The 17,756-nt window shown below is 39.8% G+C and overlaps 2 protein-coding genes across 2 annotated transcripts; both read left to right on the forward strand.

Moving 5' to 3' along the window:
* Positions 1 to 3,162: 3,162 nt before the first annotated feature.
* gnrh2 (gonadotropin-releasing hormone 2) lies at positions 3,163 to 4,488 on the forward strand. Its single transcript, XM_075462047.1, has 4 exons — positions 3,163 to 3,250; positions 3,694 to 3,833; positions 3,944 to 4,027; positions 4,275 to 4,488. The coding sequence occupies exons 2-4, from the start codon at positions 3,705 to 3,707 to the stop codon at positions 4,311 to 4,313; spliced, it is 252 nt and encodes an 83-aa protein (XP_075318162.1). The 5' UTR covers positions 3,163 to 3,250; positions 3,694 to 3,704; the 3' UTR covers positions 4,314 to 4,488.
* A 4,125-nt stretch (positions 4,489 to 8,613) lies between these two features.
* On the forward strand, positions 8,614 to 16,912 carry zmat1 (zinc finger matrin-type 1). Its single transcript, XM_075460442.1, has 7 exons — positions 8,614 to 8,764; positions 10,996 to 11,102; positions 11,211 to 11,282; positions 11,571 to 11,706; positions 11,850 to 12,143; positions 12,457 to 12,547; positions 14,193 to 16,912. The coding sequence occupies exons 1-7, from the start codon at positions 8,626 to 8,628 to the stop codon at positions 15,130 to 15,132; spliced, it is 1,779 nt and encodes a 592-aa protein (XP_075316557.1). The 5' UTR covers positions 8,614 to 8,625; the 3' UTR covers positions 15,133 to 16,912.
* The last annotated feature ends 844 nt before the right edge of the window (positions 16,913 to 17,756 follow it).

Below are 17,756 nucleotides of genomic sequence, written 5' to 3' on the forward strand. Positions count from 1 at the left end.
CTTCATGGGTGTGATACACATAGAATACAGAGAGTACTAAAGACAATCAGGCAACTGAAAATGGAATGACAGAGGTCATATTTACTGAGGGTAGTCGTTTGTCTCGTTTGTCTCTGTGTGGCCCTGTGATGGACTGGTGACCTGTCCAGGATGTACCCTGCCTCTTGCCCAATAACAGCTGGGATAGGCTCAGCCCTCCCTCTGACCCTGAGTTGGATTAAGCGGGTTTAAAAGTCAGTCAGTTATCAGTTATGTCACTGCAGCTTTTTGCATTTAAAAATGCATTTACTTATCTCATGCAGGAAAACTCTTTTTTTTTTAAATCATCAAGCTTTTATTGTGTTGCTTATTTACATCATGGAGTGCATTTGTATGAAGCAGAATCAAAGAGTCAGCAGCTTCATCACATTCACTTGCCATTTTTGATCAATCAGTTGACCAACAAACTAGCTAAGTACAATATGATGAAAAAAAACCCACATGTAGATATCTTTAACTTTAAACCATCAGCATTGACTGAAAATAGTAGGCTGCCCTCTGAAGGTTTGATCCTTTTCTGAGCTCTTCAGTTACATATTGTAAGTGAAAAACAAATAGCTGAATATCTACAGTTAATTGGAGACAATCCTCAAGGGAATTTCTCATTCAACAAATATTTTCAGGTATTATTATCACCTAAATTATTGGCTGTTGGATAAACTTTTTAAGTAAAGATTGACTAAAAATACCATTTTGAACATATCGCCTCAGCTTGTGAGAAGATGTGTTTTAATCTTCAGATGTGCGGGATACAGGCCAAACAGAGCTTTTTTCTCTATCACACTCAATTATACACCGATGGACGTATCAGAGGCAGAATGGGCTTCAGTGTCTTCGACATATGGCCTATGTGGCTCGAGCTGCCAACCTTCCTCCTGAGCTAGAGCCCCCCCTCCATTTAAGAGACAATTCCCAAAGCAATGTGCTTTATCCTATAGAAGGTCACAAGGCCTGGAGCCTATCCATGCTGACATTAAAGGCAGGGTGTACTGTAAAATGACTGCCGGTCAATCACAGTGCCAAGCACATAGAGAGACAGTGATGTATGTTCACACATACCTTTGATGCGTGTCTTTGGACTGTGGGAGGAAACCACAGCCCCCATAGGAAACCCACACAAAGAACAGAGACAACATGCAAATGCCACTCAGAGAAGCTTCAGCTGACTTGCTGCACCTCTGTGCCACCTCGAACAGTAATTAAAAACTAATGTTTCAGGATTAAAGGAGACAAATCCTGCCTTTTTTTTTTTGCTGACACAATTTCCTTTTGTCTTACTGGAATGTCTGTGGCTAAAACAATATAGTACCTGTGCAGCAGCTACTTTTTCATCCATTAATTTACACCTCTATTCAAGAAGATCATTTTAGGGCGTGGAGTGATCCACTTGATTCCACACCGCCCCTGTCTTCCTCACAGGCTGCCTCTTTTGAGATCTGTAGTACTTGATAACCGTTAGAGTGCGTCGTTATGATATGAGAGAGCATGATGAAAATAGCCTGAGAGCTGAGACCACACACATCAAAATGAAATAGACATACTTGACTGGCAATTCTATTCTCAGATGCTTACATTTAACTCATCTGCAGTCTGATTATGGACAGCTGATGAATTATATTCTACTCTAATTAAGGCTACAGAATTCTATTTTACACACAATCTCTTTGTGAGTCGTGTAATGACGCCGTCCAAGCTGTGTGAGACACTGCAAAACGTAACAGCAGCTCGCCGGTTAACAGCACCAACGAGAACTCATATAATTCTTCAGTTACATATGAGCTCCATAGACTATAGAATTCTCTGTCGGTTCATTCGTCTGTGTTTTGCTTAAGTTTTTTTAACATAAAGAACTGTTGCATATATGGCCAATATTTCTCCAGTGAGAATTTGTTTCCTTTGACAGGTAAAAAATTCAAAGAACAGCAATTTAACGTTGTATTTCGTTGTCGGTATATAAAACATTACAGAAAGTACTGGTAGAGCATCATTAGTTAATCTATCTTTCATTTTTTTTTTTTTAAAAGACTGAACTGTCTTGTATCATAATCTTTTAGCTGGCAGATTATCTGAGTAAAAAGAAGTCAGTCGGCTCCTGAGTCCGTATCTAAAACTCCAGGAAGGAATTACCTTTCCTCCTTTAATAAAGAATGTTGCGATCTGTGACCTGGTCAGGAATCCACAGTGTTTGTTCCCCTTGCCATCAGATGTCGCTGAATTTCCCCTCACTGTGGAGTCAACAGGAACAAAATGATGATGCTTGATGATTCATTGTGATCAGAAGAGCTAAAAATAGGTACTGAGAGCTATTTGGGCAGAGGAACATATAAGAATGAACATGTACTGTAGTTTAATCTGGAAACTACTATATGTTTATCTGCTCTTACTGAAATTAAAGTTATAGATTCATTTCAGACACAGCCCAGTCCAGAATAACATACAGACTGACCAATTCAATGGATGCTGCCCTCCATCCATCTATTTTCTATACCCGCTGAATCAGGTCGTGGCAGGGCTGGAGCCTATCCCAGCGGTCATCGGGCCAGAGGCAGGGTACACCCTGGACAGGCCGTCAGTCCATCACAGGGCCACACAGAGACAAGCACACTCACTCCTAAGGACAATTTTTTAGAGACACCAATTAACCTAACATGCATGTTTTGGGACAGTGGGAGGAAGCCAGAGTACCCACAGAGAACCCACGCATACACTGGGAGAACATGCAAACTCCACACTGAAAGGCCCCAGCCAGGAGTTGAACCTGGAACCCTCTTAGCTGGGAGGTGACAGTGCTAACCACCACACCACTGTGCAGCCTGAAATGTTTCCCTGAAAAGTGAAAAAAACTTAAATGGTTTGCTGCTCAATCAGAGCGACAGTATTTAGAGAGGAATTAAATCAAAAGATGGACACACCAAAGGTGTCGGTGCTGTTTGCAGATGATAATTGGAATTCTGTACCTCGTCACCACGGATGGTTCATTTCACCCCGAGGGCACAGAGACCAATGGGGTCAATGACGAGTGTTGCATGTTTGTTGGGAGGGGGGCTTGGAGACTGGTACATATAACAGGGATGAGAGACAGGCTGAAGAGAATCCCTACAGTAAAAATACCTACCTAGAACTTAAACACCTGATCAACTTGAAAGCAAGTGAGCTCCTGCAGTAACTTAAAGGAACACTCGTGTTGACAAAGTTGAGAGCTGAGAACAAGGTAGGACATTTCCTTATATGTATATCATATATTTGAAGCCTATTATTGTTCTGTCATTTCAAATCTGCCTGGTGACTCTAATCGATTTAAAGGGGATTCAGTGATAAAAGTTCCTAAAATGCTGTTTTTCTTGAAAACATTGTTCCAACTGCAGTTACATGTTTGGATATGTTACAAGATGATAGCACACAGGTGTTTTAATTTGGTTCTATTGTCAAATTACCAAAAAGAACAAAGAAAATTCAGTTTGCAAATTTGCAATAAGTTCCATCAGTCCATAGAATTGTAGCCTCTTAGCTGGTGTGCCTTGAAAATGTTGCAAAAATATTCTGATATAAGTTATTGAAGGGGGGGAAAAAATCAAGAATACCTTTCCAAAACCACTGGCAAATTTTACATGTTAACCTCTTACTGACAGACTAATTGTCCATATCGACTTTTAGGTGAGAATAACATGTCTCGGCTGGTTTTGCTGCTTGTTCTGCTTCTATACGTGGGGGCTCAGCTCTCGTACGCCCAGCACTGGTCCCATGGCTGGTACCCTGGAGGCAAGAGGGAGCTTGACTCCTTCAGTACATCAGAGGTTGGGATTAGGTTTTGTGTGTGCATCATTTAGTCTTTCAACAGGGCCGCTCTTATGCTGTTTACCCGTTTGTCATTGTGTGAATCTTACTTTGTGTTTCTTTTCCTCAGATTTCAGAGGAGATTAAACTGTGTGAGGCAGGGGAATGTAGCTACTTGAGACCCCAGAGGCAGAATGTCCTGAGAAATATTGTTGTAAGTGAACAAATAGAAAAAGTAAATCAACCTTACTTGTGCTATTAACGCCTTAATGTTATAGTGTAATGTTTGTCGTTGGTATGAATGGTGTATCATTTCTTGTGTTTTCTACGTATCTTTACATCAACGTAGTTTGAGAGGCAGTAAAACCCAACAAAAAAGCAAAAGGCTGATTTTTTTTGTACCGAGAGAAGTGTGCATCAGTATAACTTCAAAATACATATTGAATCAATCTTTTTTTCAGTTGGACGCCTTGGCCAGAGAGCTCCAGAAGAGAAAGTGACTGCTTTCCATCTTTCGCTGCTTTTCTACCTCTTCAGCATCTTTATCTTAGAGTAATTCCACTATCTTTTCATTACACCTGAGTGTAGATTTTATTTTCAGGACTGTCTTGTTTTTCTCTGTGGCAAACTCATTTTTCAAATTAAAATGCCCCAGAATAAAATGCCTATTTTGATATCAACCTTGTTATTCTTTTATTTCTAGTGTCCAGAATTGTCTGAGACACGAGCTGTGTACTGATCATATGTGTGGAGTGAGAAAAGTAGAATCTTACAAGCTGAAGAAGTAACAAATAAATAAGGATATTAAAAAAAATACTGTACATGATGATTGGATTTCTAGCGTAATTGAACAGAACACACATAAAAAGCACCCTGACAGATGCAGACTATTTTGGGACTAAACTATTCATCATCCATTTGCCCATAAATGATTATGATGATGGATTATTCTGATCATGCAAAGTTTTTGATGTTCGTGAGTTGGAGGTTTCTGTAATAAATGTTATTTGTTAATTTAATCCTCTATTTTCTTTATTGAACATGCGTATACTTATTCTGTGAATATAGATGAGTGCACTGTTAATGCGAGTGTATGATCCTTTTTAATTGATGTGCTGCCCGCTTTGACCTGGTCATCTGCAAAACGATTCTGAATCTTAGGTCTTATGTATTTTCCTGGTTGAATAAAAGTAATGAAATTAAAATAAAGAAGAGAAATAATGATAACCCTGTTTGGGGGGACAGCATTGAGATAAAGATCACATCTCCATGCAATGGTGTTTCATTCTAAATGAAACAATAAATAAAGCTAAAATAAATTTTTATGTCTCTGAAATGCATTAAAATGCTTGCTACTTCAATTTTCAAAACTACATGTTTTAGAAAAAGTGTATTATCTATTTCAATACACTTTTATTTCTAATGTCGTATCCGTATATTTCAGGAGACATAGAAATGTAACATTAATTTCTCGGCTCCTTTTAATATTAAAATAAAAGGGCCTGAGCGGCACGGAAGCAGCAGCCCAATACAGTCTAACTGCAGATGTCACCTTTAGAAGCTTAATTCTTTAATTCATTTTAGACCTGCAAAGGCCTTGTTTAAAAATTCTTATTTGACTTTACTATGACAATACTCTGCTCTACTGCACTTCTGGTACCACCGGTAAGCTCTTACATCTGTTTTCTTCTTTCTAAACTGGATCCCAAGGCAGACGAATTCCCAATAGATCTTCTCTCATTCACTTTTTTTCTGTTGTCAGACGATGAAACAAGTCTACAATTACACCTAAAAAGTGACTAGAAATTTGCTGTTCCTGCGTGAGAATGCATATGAGCTGAATGGGGATAGCTGAGCATGCTAAAAAATCTGAAAATAGTGAAAATTTAGCAGAACAGACAGTTGCTGAAGTCTTGGTTGAAGGAGTTTGAAGTTGAAATGACATTTAAAAGACAATAGTGGAATGATTTCAAGCTATTTGAAGAACCATGCTAAAAAAGCTGAAGAAGCTAAAAAAAAGCTAAAATATACCAAATTTTTTATACCAAAATTGTTGAAATGGCTGAAAGTCTGCTGAAGTAGTTGAAAAAATAAAGTTAATGCATCTGTCATGCAGGAAATTCAAACTCAGGTCACCTGCATGAAAGGTGGCAGTGTTACCACTAGACTATTCAGTCCTGCAAAAGTACATGTGAATACTACGTACATAAAGATATGTCTTGAGTGTACACAGCTGCATTAACGAGCTGACACACACAAACAGCGAACTGCAACAAAAGGCTGAAGCGCAATACTCTATACTATGACTTTGTTTGAGAAAAGTATAAGAGCAAGGAAAATAATTTGAACACTGTCAGAAGCAGAGGGCTTAGAGGAACGCGGCAATGTAGTTTTTATATCAGTGGAGTGAAACATATTTAAATGGCAGCAGGTTGAACACACTTGAAGCTGATTTTTATGTGCTCCGAAATTTAACATTGGAGTGAATGGGAGAATTCGTCAGAATTTGAGAGATTGTTCTCACTTAAAGGCTCATAGCTGAAATTCTGTCAATGTGAGCTCTTTAGTAGTTACATTGGCTGAAAGAGGACAATTTTTCCTACATTTTAAGGTATAATTTGTTTCTGTCAGTAAAACTGTATGTACTTTTTTTTTATAGCTTTTTTAGCATGGTTCTTCAAATAGCTTGAAATCATTCCACTTTTGTCTTTTAAATGTCATTTCAACTTCAAACTCCTTCAACAAAGACTTCAGCAGCTGTTTGTTCTCAGCTTTTTTTTTTAGCTTCTTCAGCTTCTTCTTCTTTTTTCAGCTTCTTCAGCTTTTTTTAGCTTCTTCAGCTTTTTGAAATGGTTTAAAGGATAAGACCGGTTTTTTGACATTGGGCCCTTGATTTCACATTATAACATGATGTTCTACTCACCCCTGCTTGTTGTTGGTCATTTGGAGCTGTTCCGAAGATATTTGCGAGGCGTCTGGCTGCTCTCTTGAGATATTCGGCCATGAAACGGTTTCCTATGGGCAAGCTTATACAGGCACAAACTATGCTGTTTATAATTTATTAATTACTGTACACTAGCACTGATAACGTGGAGGTGCGTCGCTTACTTAAAAAAATCCGGGTTACTAATTTTGAATTTTAGCCGAATGAATAAATAGGCAGCAGGTCTGTGGGCTGTCTGTGGCAGTAGCACGACGAGGACGTCAGTAACACCCACTTTACGACAAAAAAATCAAAATTACAGTAACCCGGATTTTTTTAAGTAAGCGACGCACCTCCACGTTATCAGTGCTAGTGTACAGTAATTAATAAATTATAAACAGCATAGTTTGTGCCTGTATAAGCTTGCCCATAGGAAACCGTTTCATGGCCGAATATCTCAAGAGAGCAGCCAGACGCCTCTCGAATATCTTCGGAACAGCTCCAAATGTTCAACAACAAGCAGGGGTGAGTAGAACATCATGTTATAATGTGAAATCAAGGGCCCAATGTCAAAAAACTGGTCTTATCCTTTAAGTGAAAGCAGCTAATGTAAGACTGTATCCCTATGTTTGATAGCTTAAGTGGTAGGAAACAGTTTAAAGCAGTGTCCATCAGTGTGAAAAGGTAGAATCAAATTTATGCAATTAAAATGGAGATGTAACATAAAAATGTTGAATATTATGTTACATCTCCATTTTACTTGTACATAAATGTGATTCTTTTTAAGATAAGAGCAGCTGCAGTTCGCTGTCTGTGTCAGCTCGTTAAACGCAGCTTTGTACTAACTACTCTCACTAGGGACATCTCTTTTATATATGTATTATTCACTTGAATTTTCATGTGACTGTATGGTCTAGTGGTAAGGTTGCCACCTTTCATGTAGGTGACCTGGGTTCGAATCCCCTGCAGAGCATTTCACCACAGAGATGAACAGTTGTCATGAAAAAGATCAAAGGTTAATTGGATGACCACAACACTGGACTTAAATGGGTAAACAAAGAAACACAGAGAAGAAAGAAAGAAAGAAAGGTTTAATTGAAAGCAGCTAAGTGAGACAGTACTCCTCAGTGTTTGATAGCTTAAGTGGTAGGAAACAGTTTAAAGCAGTGACCATCAGTGGTGTGAAAAGGTAGAATCAAATTATGTTACATCTCCATTTTACTTGTACATTAATGTGATTCTTTTTAAGATATTAAGCTTTTTGTGCAAGTTTTTCTCCCTTTAAAGGTAATGGTAAATCCTTTAAAATCATTAAACAAGCTTCCTCCTCTTTTAAAACTTAGCTACTTCAGCATACTCTCAGCTAGAGACACCATTCAAATTTTAAAATGTTCACAAGACATTCAGCTATGCAGGGGATGTCATGACATCCCCAGCTCAGAATGCATTAAGGCATTAGGGCATTCTCACAATAAAGAGAAACAGGATCTTAATAGTGAGAATGCCTTTATGCATTCTCACAATTAGGCTGTACTAGCATCCAGTATATGTGAACAAATAGTGTTGGACAAAAGCTGAGAGATGTAAAAAGCTCACAAAAAAAGTCTAAAATGAATATAGAAAATACAAATAAAAAGGGAGGTGAAATATTAAATACACAAATTTAGAATTAAGAAATGAACGTTTTTGCAAATAAGTTGTCCTTGGAAAAATTTTGATTTGATTGATTTTCATATGAATTTCATGGGCATATTTATTATTTAAGTAGTTTTATTTTCATTTTGGTCTTTTTTTAATTAATCGGCATTCCATACCTCACATCTAAAGGACACTAAAAAACGCAAACAGTACTGGTCTTACTGCGCATGCACCAGACAGCTAGGGAAAAAATGGAGGATGAGAGGGTTTGTGTACCGCTAATAGCGGAGTCAGACGCTCAAAATAACACTACTAGTTCACGTAACGTGGCTTCTGTCATAGATGCTGACACAATAATAAACACTAAAATTGGTAGTACCCAGGTTGAAGGTGAGTTGTGTCTAGGACGTGAAAATTAAGCCGTTGTGTGCTCTTACTGTCGCGTTAGCGTTAGCTTTTTAGCTAACTGGCTTGCTAGCTCGCCAGTCTAGCGAGCTAGTTAGCTGCTTAGCCCAATACGCTAACGTCATCTGTACAGTGAGTGGGGATTCAGTGTTTTATGGAGATCCGCTTGCACATGACGTTAATGGAATAGCCCACCTAAACTAACTTTCTACCTTCTGACCATCTCGATGATTAAATCCATCTAAATTGGGAGATGTCTAAACTCCGTCTGGTGACGAATTCAACCCCCAAGCGTTAAGAACTTAATAAAACTCTCCATGTTAGTAGTCGATGTTATCTAGCTGACACGTTTACTCATTTTTAGTAGCAAGTGGGCCAAAAAAACATCAGCGATCAAAGTTATTTTTGGTCGATTCCCCCATTGTCAGCAAAGTTAGTGGCAAACTTGTGTGTGAAAAGGTAGTTAGGCTGTAAATGTGAAGGATTACAGTTAAGACCGGATGTGCTCGCTTAGTAACAGAAGACCAATGCTCACGACATGCTTGTAACTAAACACTATACACCTACTTTATGACAATAATTTGTGCTCTTGGTAATTGCCACTGTGACTATCACTTGGTAAGTATAGTATTCTAACTGTATCAGCAGATTTTTATATATTTTAGACAGTCCTATGTGTGTTATACTTAGAGCAGTCTTATATTTAGCCTGGTTAGACTAAACAGCTAAGTATGTATTGGGACAACACATTTGTAGGATCCTCGATTGCCTTTGTTTTATTTCTGTTTCTTCTCATTTATCTGCCAGAATAGTAGTTATTTATATTACTTGAGAAATTATAACCCCCCACCACCATCATAAATATTTCTTTAAAACTCGAGGTAATTGCTTTGCAGTAAGAAACAACTGGCTGAGCAACATAGTGACCATTATTGCATTAGTGACAGATTTTCAGTCTTGAAAATAAAATGCATTTGACGGGACATGACCTATTATTAGATAAAGGCAGGATACCGAATCAATCCTTCGTAAGATTACATCGCGGCTTAAGTCTGTAGACAGGGGTAATTTATTGGCAGCAAGAAGTTTTACTCATTGATATTTACATTCACACATTAGTGCCCATCAGAGTCATCAAATAGACTGGTCAAACTGCTTCTGTGTAGTTTTTTAAGTGTTTCTTTTGGAAAAATAGCTCATTACATTGTGTTTTCCTAATCGCTAAGTCACTGGGTCAATACGTGCACAGTAAACATTCACAGTAATGTGGCTTAATGATACATTCATACAAAAATAATGATGTCAGTAAGCGGTTGTTGTGGTCGGTTATGTTTGGAAAAGCAAACGTCTCAAAACAGCTTCAGGATTATGATCAAGAATCTTCTCTCCTAAATAGAAATCTCCTACAGCTGTTTTGAAGAGTAAGCAAATGTGATTTAGGTCAGTCGATAATATGTCAATAATATTGAAGCACTTTGGGTTTAGCTTTGTGGTGTTTGCCTTTTTTGTGAACATGCTTATCATGATTCCAGGAGTACTGCACGATATGGTTTGTTGAAATTACGAAGGGCGAAGTGGACAATCTTCTTCCTGTCATCGGGATGCAGCAGCAGTGAAGCATGAACACGTATCAGGCCTTGAACAAGCAGAATGGGGTCAGTTAAGAATGAAATGGCACATTTCCTATGTGGTGCATCCAGTGCCTGGTTGTGTCCAGTAGTGTGCGACACACCACTTAAGTTACCTGATGTTTAGTTGCCATAAAGCAAGGGTTTTTTTCCCCTTTATTTTTACATCGTCTGGGCTGTTTACGAAATCTAAACATTAATTTAGAAAAAGCAGATTCTACTAGTTTATCCTGCTCAATTAGGTGATATTAGTAACATTTGACTTGTGAATGGTTGCACGTTTAGATTCATTAAAGTTCTGGGTACCGTTCGCTGTTGTGTTAGTTTGTACTGAAAAGGCAGTTTTTCCTCCTCTTGCATGGTGTTGTGCAGTTTTCCAAACTAATATTTAAACTTGGTTTTAATGTTGGATGAGAGATTCCCCACACATTTACAAAAGTCCCAATTATCGTTTAAGCAGCGGCTCCAAACACAAACCCGTAGTGAAAAAAACATACTTGCCAGTGAAATGTAGTTCGTATCAATGCCCTTTTATCTGCTCGGGATGCGTGCCTAACCTTCATTTTAATTCGCCATGTTGTCACACAGGAGGAAAGAGCGATGAGGAGCTTCTAAAGGGTCTCCTCACTGACAATTATTGCCACGTGTGTTGTTCTAAGCTGTTGTTTGAATCTCACCGCCTGTCCCACTATGAGGTAGGCAGTGCTCTCCAGGCCATATTCTACAACTGTGCTTCAGCTTTAGTCACCCAACAAACATAAAGGAGCCTTTGTATTAATACTTCTCGTGTCCTTCGACTGCAGGGAAAGAGACACGCTCAGAAAGTCAGGGTATACCTGAAGGCCGTAAGAGCAGAGAAGACCACAGGATTCCATGTAAGTGCTCACTTAGAGATTTTACTTCGTTTGAAATGTTGAAAAGTGAACACGATCATAATGCAATACAGTGACAGTCTCGTAATTAGGCTCATGAGAGTCACTGCTTTGGTTCCTTAATTATCTTTCTCAGAAACAGGAAAGGCACAAAGACGAAATCGCATTAAATATAATGGAATGTGGAGGAAATTGCAGAAGTTTAACTTTATCTTTATTTTTTTTTGCTGTTTCAGAAACTTTGACCAGCCAGTGTAATATCTCGTCTGCTATTTTTTATTTTTTTTACAGCATTCAATGCCGAATGATAAAAACCGTTTCTGTGAGCTGTGTAATATGGTGTTTAGTTCCCACGTGGTGGCGAAATCCCACTATGAAGGCAAAGTCCATGCAAAAAATCTACGTAAACAAAGTCTTCGCCCACCAGGCAAGTGCTCGTTATGTGACTGTAAAATCTTTTGGCTCTATCTTGATTTTGAAATTTACAGATTAGTGGTACAGGTTTGTCGTGTTTGATGATTCGGAAGGATGAACACAAACTCTCTTTGGTTTGATCATTTCTAACTGAATTCACAGACAGAGACACAGAAGCGCATACTTCGCCAAGTCTCACTAAGGATCCTGATAACTTTGACCAGAAATCACCCCCAGAGGGTGACATGGAGCTTCATCTGAACCCGGCAGCTACCCCAGCTACCCCCAGTGCAGACACCGATCTGAAGGATCCTAGCAAGTACTGCTCCCTTTGTGCTGCCTCCTTCAACAATCCTCAGATGGCCTTGCAGCACTACAATGGACGCAAACACCAGAGGAATCAGGCGAGGCAGGAGCTGCTCAAAGAGCTTGGAGACGATGTGCAACAAGGTACAGCAGGCAATGTGGTGGCAATATTGATGTGAGAAAAATACTATATTTTGTGATGTACACCTCAGTGTTGAGTCAGACATGTACATGAACATGAAAGAAAATCCACTGGTGTCAGCTGGATTCAGGTATTTCAGTTGTACTTCAGTTAAATAGTAATGTGACAAAGTTTCAGTTAGTTTTTCCAGTTGTCATGCAAAACAGAGTCCTGAAATAGTTTGTCAGCTCTTTGTTTGAGACGTCTTAAAGACGAGTTGCAGATGAGTCGGAAAAGAACTTGCCTCCATATTTTCCTGCACCCTTTTCTTTTCAGCCAACTCCCTGATGTGCCAGATGTGTGGCGTGCAATTAAACTCTGTGGAGATGTACCAGGCTCACATGCAGGGAAACAAACACCAGATCAGGTGAGATAAACTTTATCCCACAAACACGCCATTTCTATTTAAAATCTCATCTCAGCTGCTCCCAACTTAAGCCTGCTTTTGCGGAGCTTTTGCAACAAGCGGTTTTAGCCGTGTAAAGTTTGACGTTACATCCCTCCATAATCTCCCAGACCAATATTACTTTCCACATGCAAGTGCTGCTTGACACCACTAAGCCACCATTTAGTGCTGACCCCACTGTTATTAGCATCCAGTTTGAATAACTAGCCTTATTTCAAGAAAAGTACAAAAAATAAAATCATTACAGTGTATTTTTAAATGCTATGCTTTGTTAAAAGTTAAATGTAAAATTTATATAAGTATATTGTGTTAACGTAGTGCTAAACTTGTCATTGGCATTAAATTTCCTTTATGAATGGACAAACTGATAGCGGTGAATAGGGGCCAAACCGCATCAAGCAACATAACTCAACCAATATCAGCTTCATATCACTGAGAAGCTGCTCCTGACCACTACAGAGTCTGTAAATGCCACTCCACCGGGGGCAAAAAAGAATATAATGCTCGTTATATTTTAGCAACAGGTTACACTTTCCCATGGCAAGAGCTACTTGATCAGGTTGTTGCTTTTATTTGCCGGTTAATATGTTAATTTGTATAAATGTGCAACAGTTTGGTTTGATGGCTTAATCAACAAATGAGTTATTGGTTAAGGAAGACATATACAGCCCTTTTTTCACAAGCTGGCACAATTTCCTCAGGTATTAATGAAATGCCTGTAAACGTTTGGTCAGAATGCCACAGGAACACAATACCACAGCTCCCTTTTCAACCATGTTTATACACCTTAGTTTATAGCAGCTGTTTTTTTTTTTAGGGATGGATTGAGCAATTCTACTCTTGCATAGGGTGTGTCTTAGGTGAAATCTATCATAGAGCTTTAGGTTATCATTCAAATGTAGATTTTGACTAAAATTACAGTGAAAGTAGTTATTACCATGTAAGAGAGCTAGACTTTAGAGCTCATGCTAGCACACACAGCAAACCAAGCTCAGACACAAGCTGCTACATTCCACAGTTTACTGGATGAACTCTTCAAAACTGTATCCCTTACTGAGTGTGATAGTTCAGACCTAGGTGGGCCCAAAAGGCAGGGTTGTGCTATGCTGAAGGTTTTGAGTCGATTTTTTTTCTCCTTAATATTTCCTCTTTAAGCTGTCCGGCTAGTTGCTAAGCTAAGTGTAGCTATGTTGGCTAAGGTTAAACTTAAACTTAAAACGAACCTTTACTGCGCTGAAAAAGCAAACATCATTTTACATGACAACCACATGTTTCAAATAATGCAACGAGCCACCATTGTTCATTTAATTCAAGCACTTTTTCTTGCGTTTCCTACTCAGATTTATGCAGCTTTTGACTGCTTTTCGCACCTCTTTGAGCAGTATACTGCTTCTGTTAAACATGCACTTGAAATGAATGCTTATATTTCTTTCTCTCTGCTGGATGTGCAAGAACAAAATGGTTTAATATGTTAAAGATGATTTCAGGCGCTCAATGCAACTGTGAAACAAAGTTTGTTTTGTGCTCTCGACTGGTCAAACGTATTTGATTTGGGTTTCACGTTTAATAGACGAAACTTAATTCCAGTTTTTGTGTTTTTGAGCAGGGAGAAGAAGGTTAGTGACCTCTTCAAATCCCAACCAAATGCCTATAGCACCTTTGCAGATGAACTGGCTGATTACATTCAGGTTCAGAAGGCTCGTGGAATCACCCCCAGGACTAATCATCCTCATGATGGCACGCAAGGAGAGGACGGAGATGAGGAGGAAAAAAATCAAGAGGCATTAGAAAAATGGGACGCGGTAGACACAAATCCAGCTGTGCTTAACCTGTCTTGCAATTTCAACCCTTCCCAACAACCCCACCCTGGAACATGGCGTCCTTCATTTCCGGGGCCACCCTGGCCATCCCACGGCCAGGACTACAACTGCCCTCCACCACTCCCCCCATGCTCAGGTTCCTCACACTTTCCCAGTCAGCCCACGAAGAGTGGGCGGTACAGAAGACTTTCAAGTTCCTCCACGTATTCCACCTCATCCTCCGCCTCGTATTCCTCCTACAGCACTCACACAAGTGACAGCGACGATAGTGCATATAGACACAGAGGAAAGACGAGAGTTAGAAAATGTAAGAGGGACAGAAGCAGGAGGGGGGGAGATGAGGAGTCAGAGAAGGAGGAGAGGAGGAGGAAGCGGCGGAGGAGAGGAGATTATGACTCCGGGGAGAGGAGAAGAGAAGAGTCAGTGGAGTCAGAGGAGGAGGGAAAGAGCAAAAAGTTGAAAAGTCACGGCCACCAGAGACCTAAAGAAAAAAACTGCCAACACAAGAACTTTGAGGCGGACAGGGGGGGAAGGTTGACGGACACTTTGAAGCCAGAACATGTAATAGGGAATAGAGAAGAGAGTGAGCTGCACACACACAGCGAGAGTGGACATGACAAGTCCGCCAAACCCAAGTTTAAGAAAGAGAAGAAGAAAGCAAAAGATAAAGTAGACACTAGGACAGAGGAGGAGAAGCTGTGGGATGACTCTATTCTGGGCTGTTAAACTAGTAGGATCAGCTCAACGCTGTCCACTGAATTGCTACCATTTTGGTAAATACAGTTATAATAAGCACACTATTAAGTTATTTGTACTACAATGTTCACTAATATATTCCAATTACTGCACAAAGCTGATCGTTGTCTGCAGTGTGTGTATCTCTGATCATCTTGTCAAAGTCTCCGTAGTCTTTGAACTTTTTTTGTTTGAGAATCTGTGCTTCTGGCAATAATTTGATGAGGAGTGTAATCCCTGCAGCGGTCTGTGGTTGGCGCTGCTGAGCTTCATGGAAAGCAGCAGTGAAGTGAATAAAAGCACATAGACACGTTAAGCTTAGTAATTTCATTCCTTTTAAAACTTTGGGTGCTGTCACACACAGGTGCAAAGGCTAAAAAAACTAAAAGGCTGGTAAGAGATGTACAGTGTGGAGGGTCAGCATGTGTTGGATATACGGAAGGCAAAATAGATCAATTCTGGGCCTGTTGTACAGCGCAGCACAACATCAGAAGCATACAAGCAAAAAGAGTGCCAAGGCATTTCCTTAATCTACCATGCACGATGTGCGTGCCCCTGTGTTGTGGATGTGTTTGCACCTCCGAACAGCACATGGGATGTTTGGGGTCATACAGGTGCAAGTGTTCAAATGAGCGCAGACCTCAGGATTCAAGTTTAGAAAACTTTCTGCGACGAGTTGCGCAAATGCCGGCTCACGGTGCTAAAAAGAAGGAAAGAAACATGAACTTTTTATCACTTAGTGTGGCAACAGAAAAGAAGCGTTCTTTCATTAAAATTTCATACAATTTTTTGCGTCACATGGATCCACTTCTTAATACACCCCAAAGTGTTGAGAGTAGTGCACGAGTTTAACGATCCAAATGCACTCACGTGCCAGTCAGCTGTTGGATACTTTGGCTACAACTATGTATTCCAAAATATTCCTGTTCTTATTTCTAAACTGTAACGATATCTAATAAATTAGGCCCGCGTGGTGGCTGCCTGGTAGTAGCTAAATAAATTCGGCTGCTGATGGGAAAAGAACCATCTGTATAAGCAAAGTGACAGAAAATATGAATTATAGTCTGTCAAACTTAAAGTTTGGAGGCTTTAGAGTGAGTGTTTTCTGAGTCGGGCTCTGGACTTGAACTTAAACGGACTGTTTAATGAGAACCAAATAAAGTCCTACGTTATGTGTGGAAATAGGTGTTTCTGTGTGAGAAGTTAATCTTACAGTCTTGCCAAACTGTCTGAGCAGAGTGGGGAAATTACATGAGAGGCAAACAGCCGCTCCGCTTTTGACTTGAAGCGCTGAAGCAGAGACCAACAAAGGCTTCACAGCTCTGCGATGTGATCTCTGAAGCCCCCCGAGATCTCCTGTTTTCAAAGAATCCTGCGGTCTCGTTCCCTTTCTCGCACGGATCTTCGACCCCCGTAAAGCTGTAGGCTGCCCACATCCTCTCACATCAAGACCCCTGCAAGACCGTTCTGTACTCTAACCTTTTATAACAGGCCAAAGATCTTCAGTTTTTATCAAGGAGTTCTGAGTGCTGCAGAAAATCAAGACAGTGAAGGTTTATCGGTCAGTTGGAAATGTTGCTTTGAGTGGTGGAAAAAGCATTTAAAATGAGGTCTGCTGCTTATCATTGTCATTTCTAACGTCAGTGTGTCATTCTGCCTCATTCTTTGAGGGCCACAAACAAAAATGTCGAATTTAAACAAAGCTGCTTGATTGGATGATCAGTTGTGTGTAAGAACTGATTAGCTTTCATTCCTGCAGGATCATGGAAATGGTTACAGATGAACAAAAAAGGCTTTGTTTCAGTAGATGACGTACTTTCGGGTGTCATATTTGGCTATAAAGGTTGCAGCAATATACAGATGTTAATGGTGCGTCATTGTATGAAAAGTGAGTCACGCCACTTTTTTTTTAATGTTCAGGTATAAAAATCAATGTATGTATGCATCTCCTTTGGTCTTTGATTGCCTTTGAGATTAAAAAATAAAATCTAATAATATCACGTCATTTTATCAGAAACAGCTGATTGAAGGGCCTTATTGGCTCATTTCAGATTACGGACTCCTGTTGCGTTTTCATGCAGGTTTAAACTGAGACAGAAATCGGTCCGTTTCCCCTTCAAATGTTAAAACTGAGCAGTGTTTTCCCAAGAACGCATGATTTCACTATGAGACTACACATTTTTTTTCCCAGGCTGAATTGAGACACAAGCTTGTTTCACAAAAATATATCCAAATGCCAAAACTATACAGGCTTTTATCTGAATATTTCTTTTCACTTTGCCCGCTTCTTTCTGACGCTCAACTGAGACGGCTGCGTATACATGCAAAAGAAAAAACCATTTGAGAACGATGTACAACATTACGCATCGCTGACGGCCATCATCTCAACGTGAAGCCTGTGCTCCGCACGCTGGTATTCCCTCTCTGTGCTCTGCAGTGAGACGTGAAGCTGCATGTAGGGCTCTGCTGAGCTCTAGGTCATGCACCTGGGCAGAGACCACAGTACTGCAAACTGCTGCTCTGGGAATATACAGCTTTTTCATTGTTTGATATGTGGTATCATGTCAGCTCTCATTAAATGTTACCACACGCTTTCAGCTGTTGGTGCACGCGTG

The sequence above is a fragment of the Odontesthes bonariensis genome, chromosome 3, assembly GCF_027942865.1.
Source record: "Odontesthes bonariensis isolate fOdoBon6 chromosome 3, fOdoBon6.hap1, whole genome shotgun sequence".
NCBI classification, from domain to species: domain Eukaryota; kingdom Metazoa; phylum Chordata; class Actinopteri; order Atheriniformes; family Atherinopsidae; genus Odontesthes; species Odontesthes bonariensis.

Coding starts and splice junctions, on each gene's coding strand:
- gnrh2 (XM_075462047.1), top strand. CDS start 3,705: ATGTCTCGGCTGGTTTTGCTGCTTGTTCTGCTTCTATACGTGGGGGCT. Junction 3,834..3,943: donor ACTCCTTCAGTACATCAGAG/GTTGGGATTAGG, acceptor TCTTTTCCTCAG/ATTTCAGAGGAGATTAAACT. Junction 4,028..4,274: donor ATGTCCTGAGAAATATTGTT/GTAAGTGAACAA, acceptor TCTTTTTTTCAG/TTGGACGCCTTGGCCAGAGA.
- zmat1 (XM_075460442.1), top strand. CDS start 8,626: ATGGAGGATGAGAGGGTTTGTGTACCGCTAATAGCGGAGTCAGACGCT. Junction 11,103..11,210: donor ACCGCCTGTCCCACTATGAG/GTAGGCAGTGCT, acceptor CTTCGACTGCAG/GGAAAGAGACACGCTCAGAA. Junction 12,548..14,192: donor GGAAACAAACACCAGATCAG/GTGAGATAAACT, acceptor GTTTTTGAGCAG/GGAGAAGAAGGTTAGTGACC.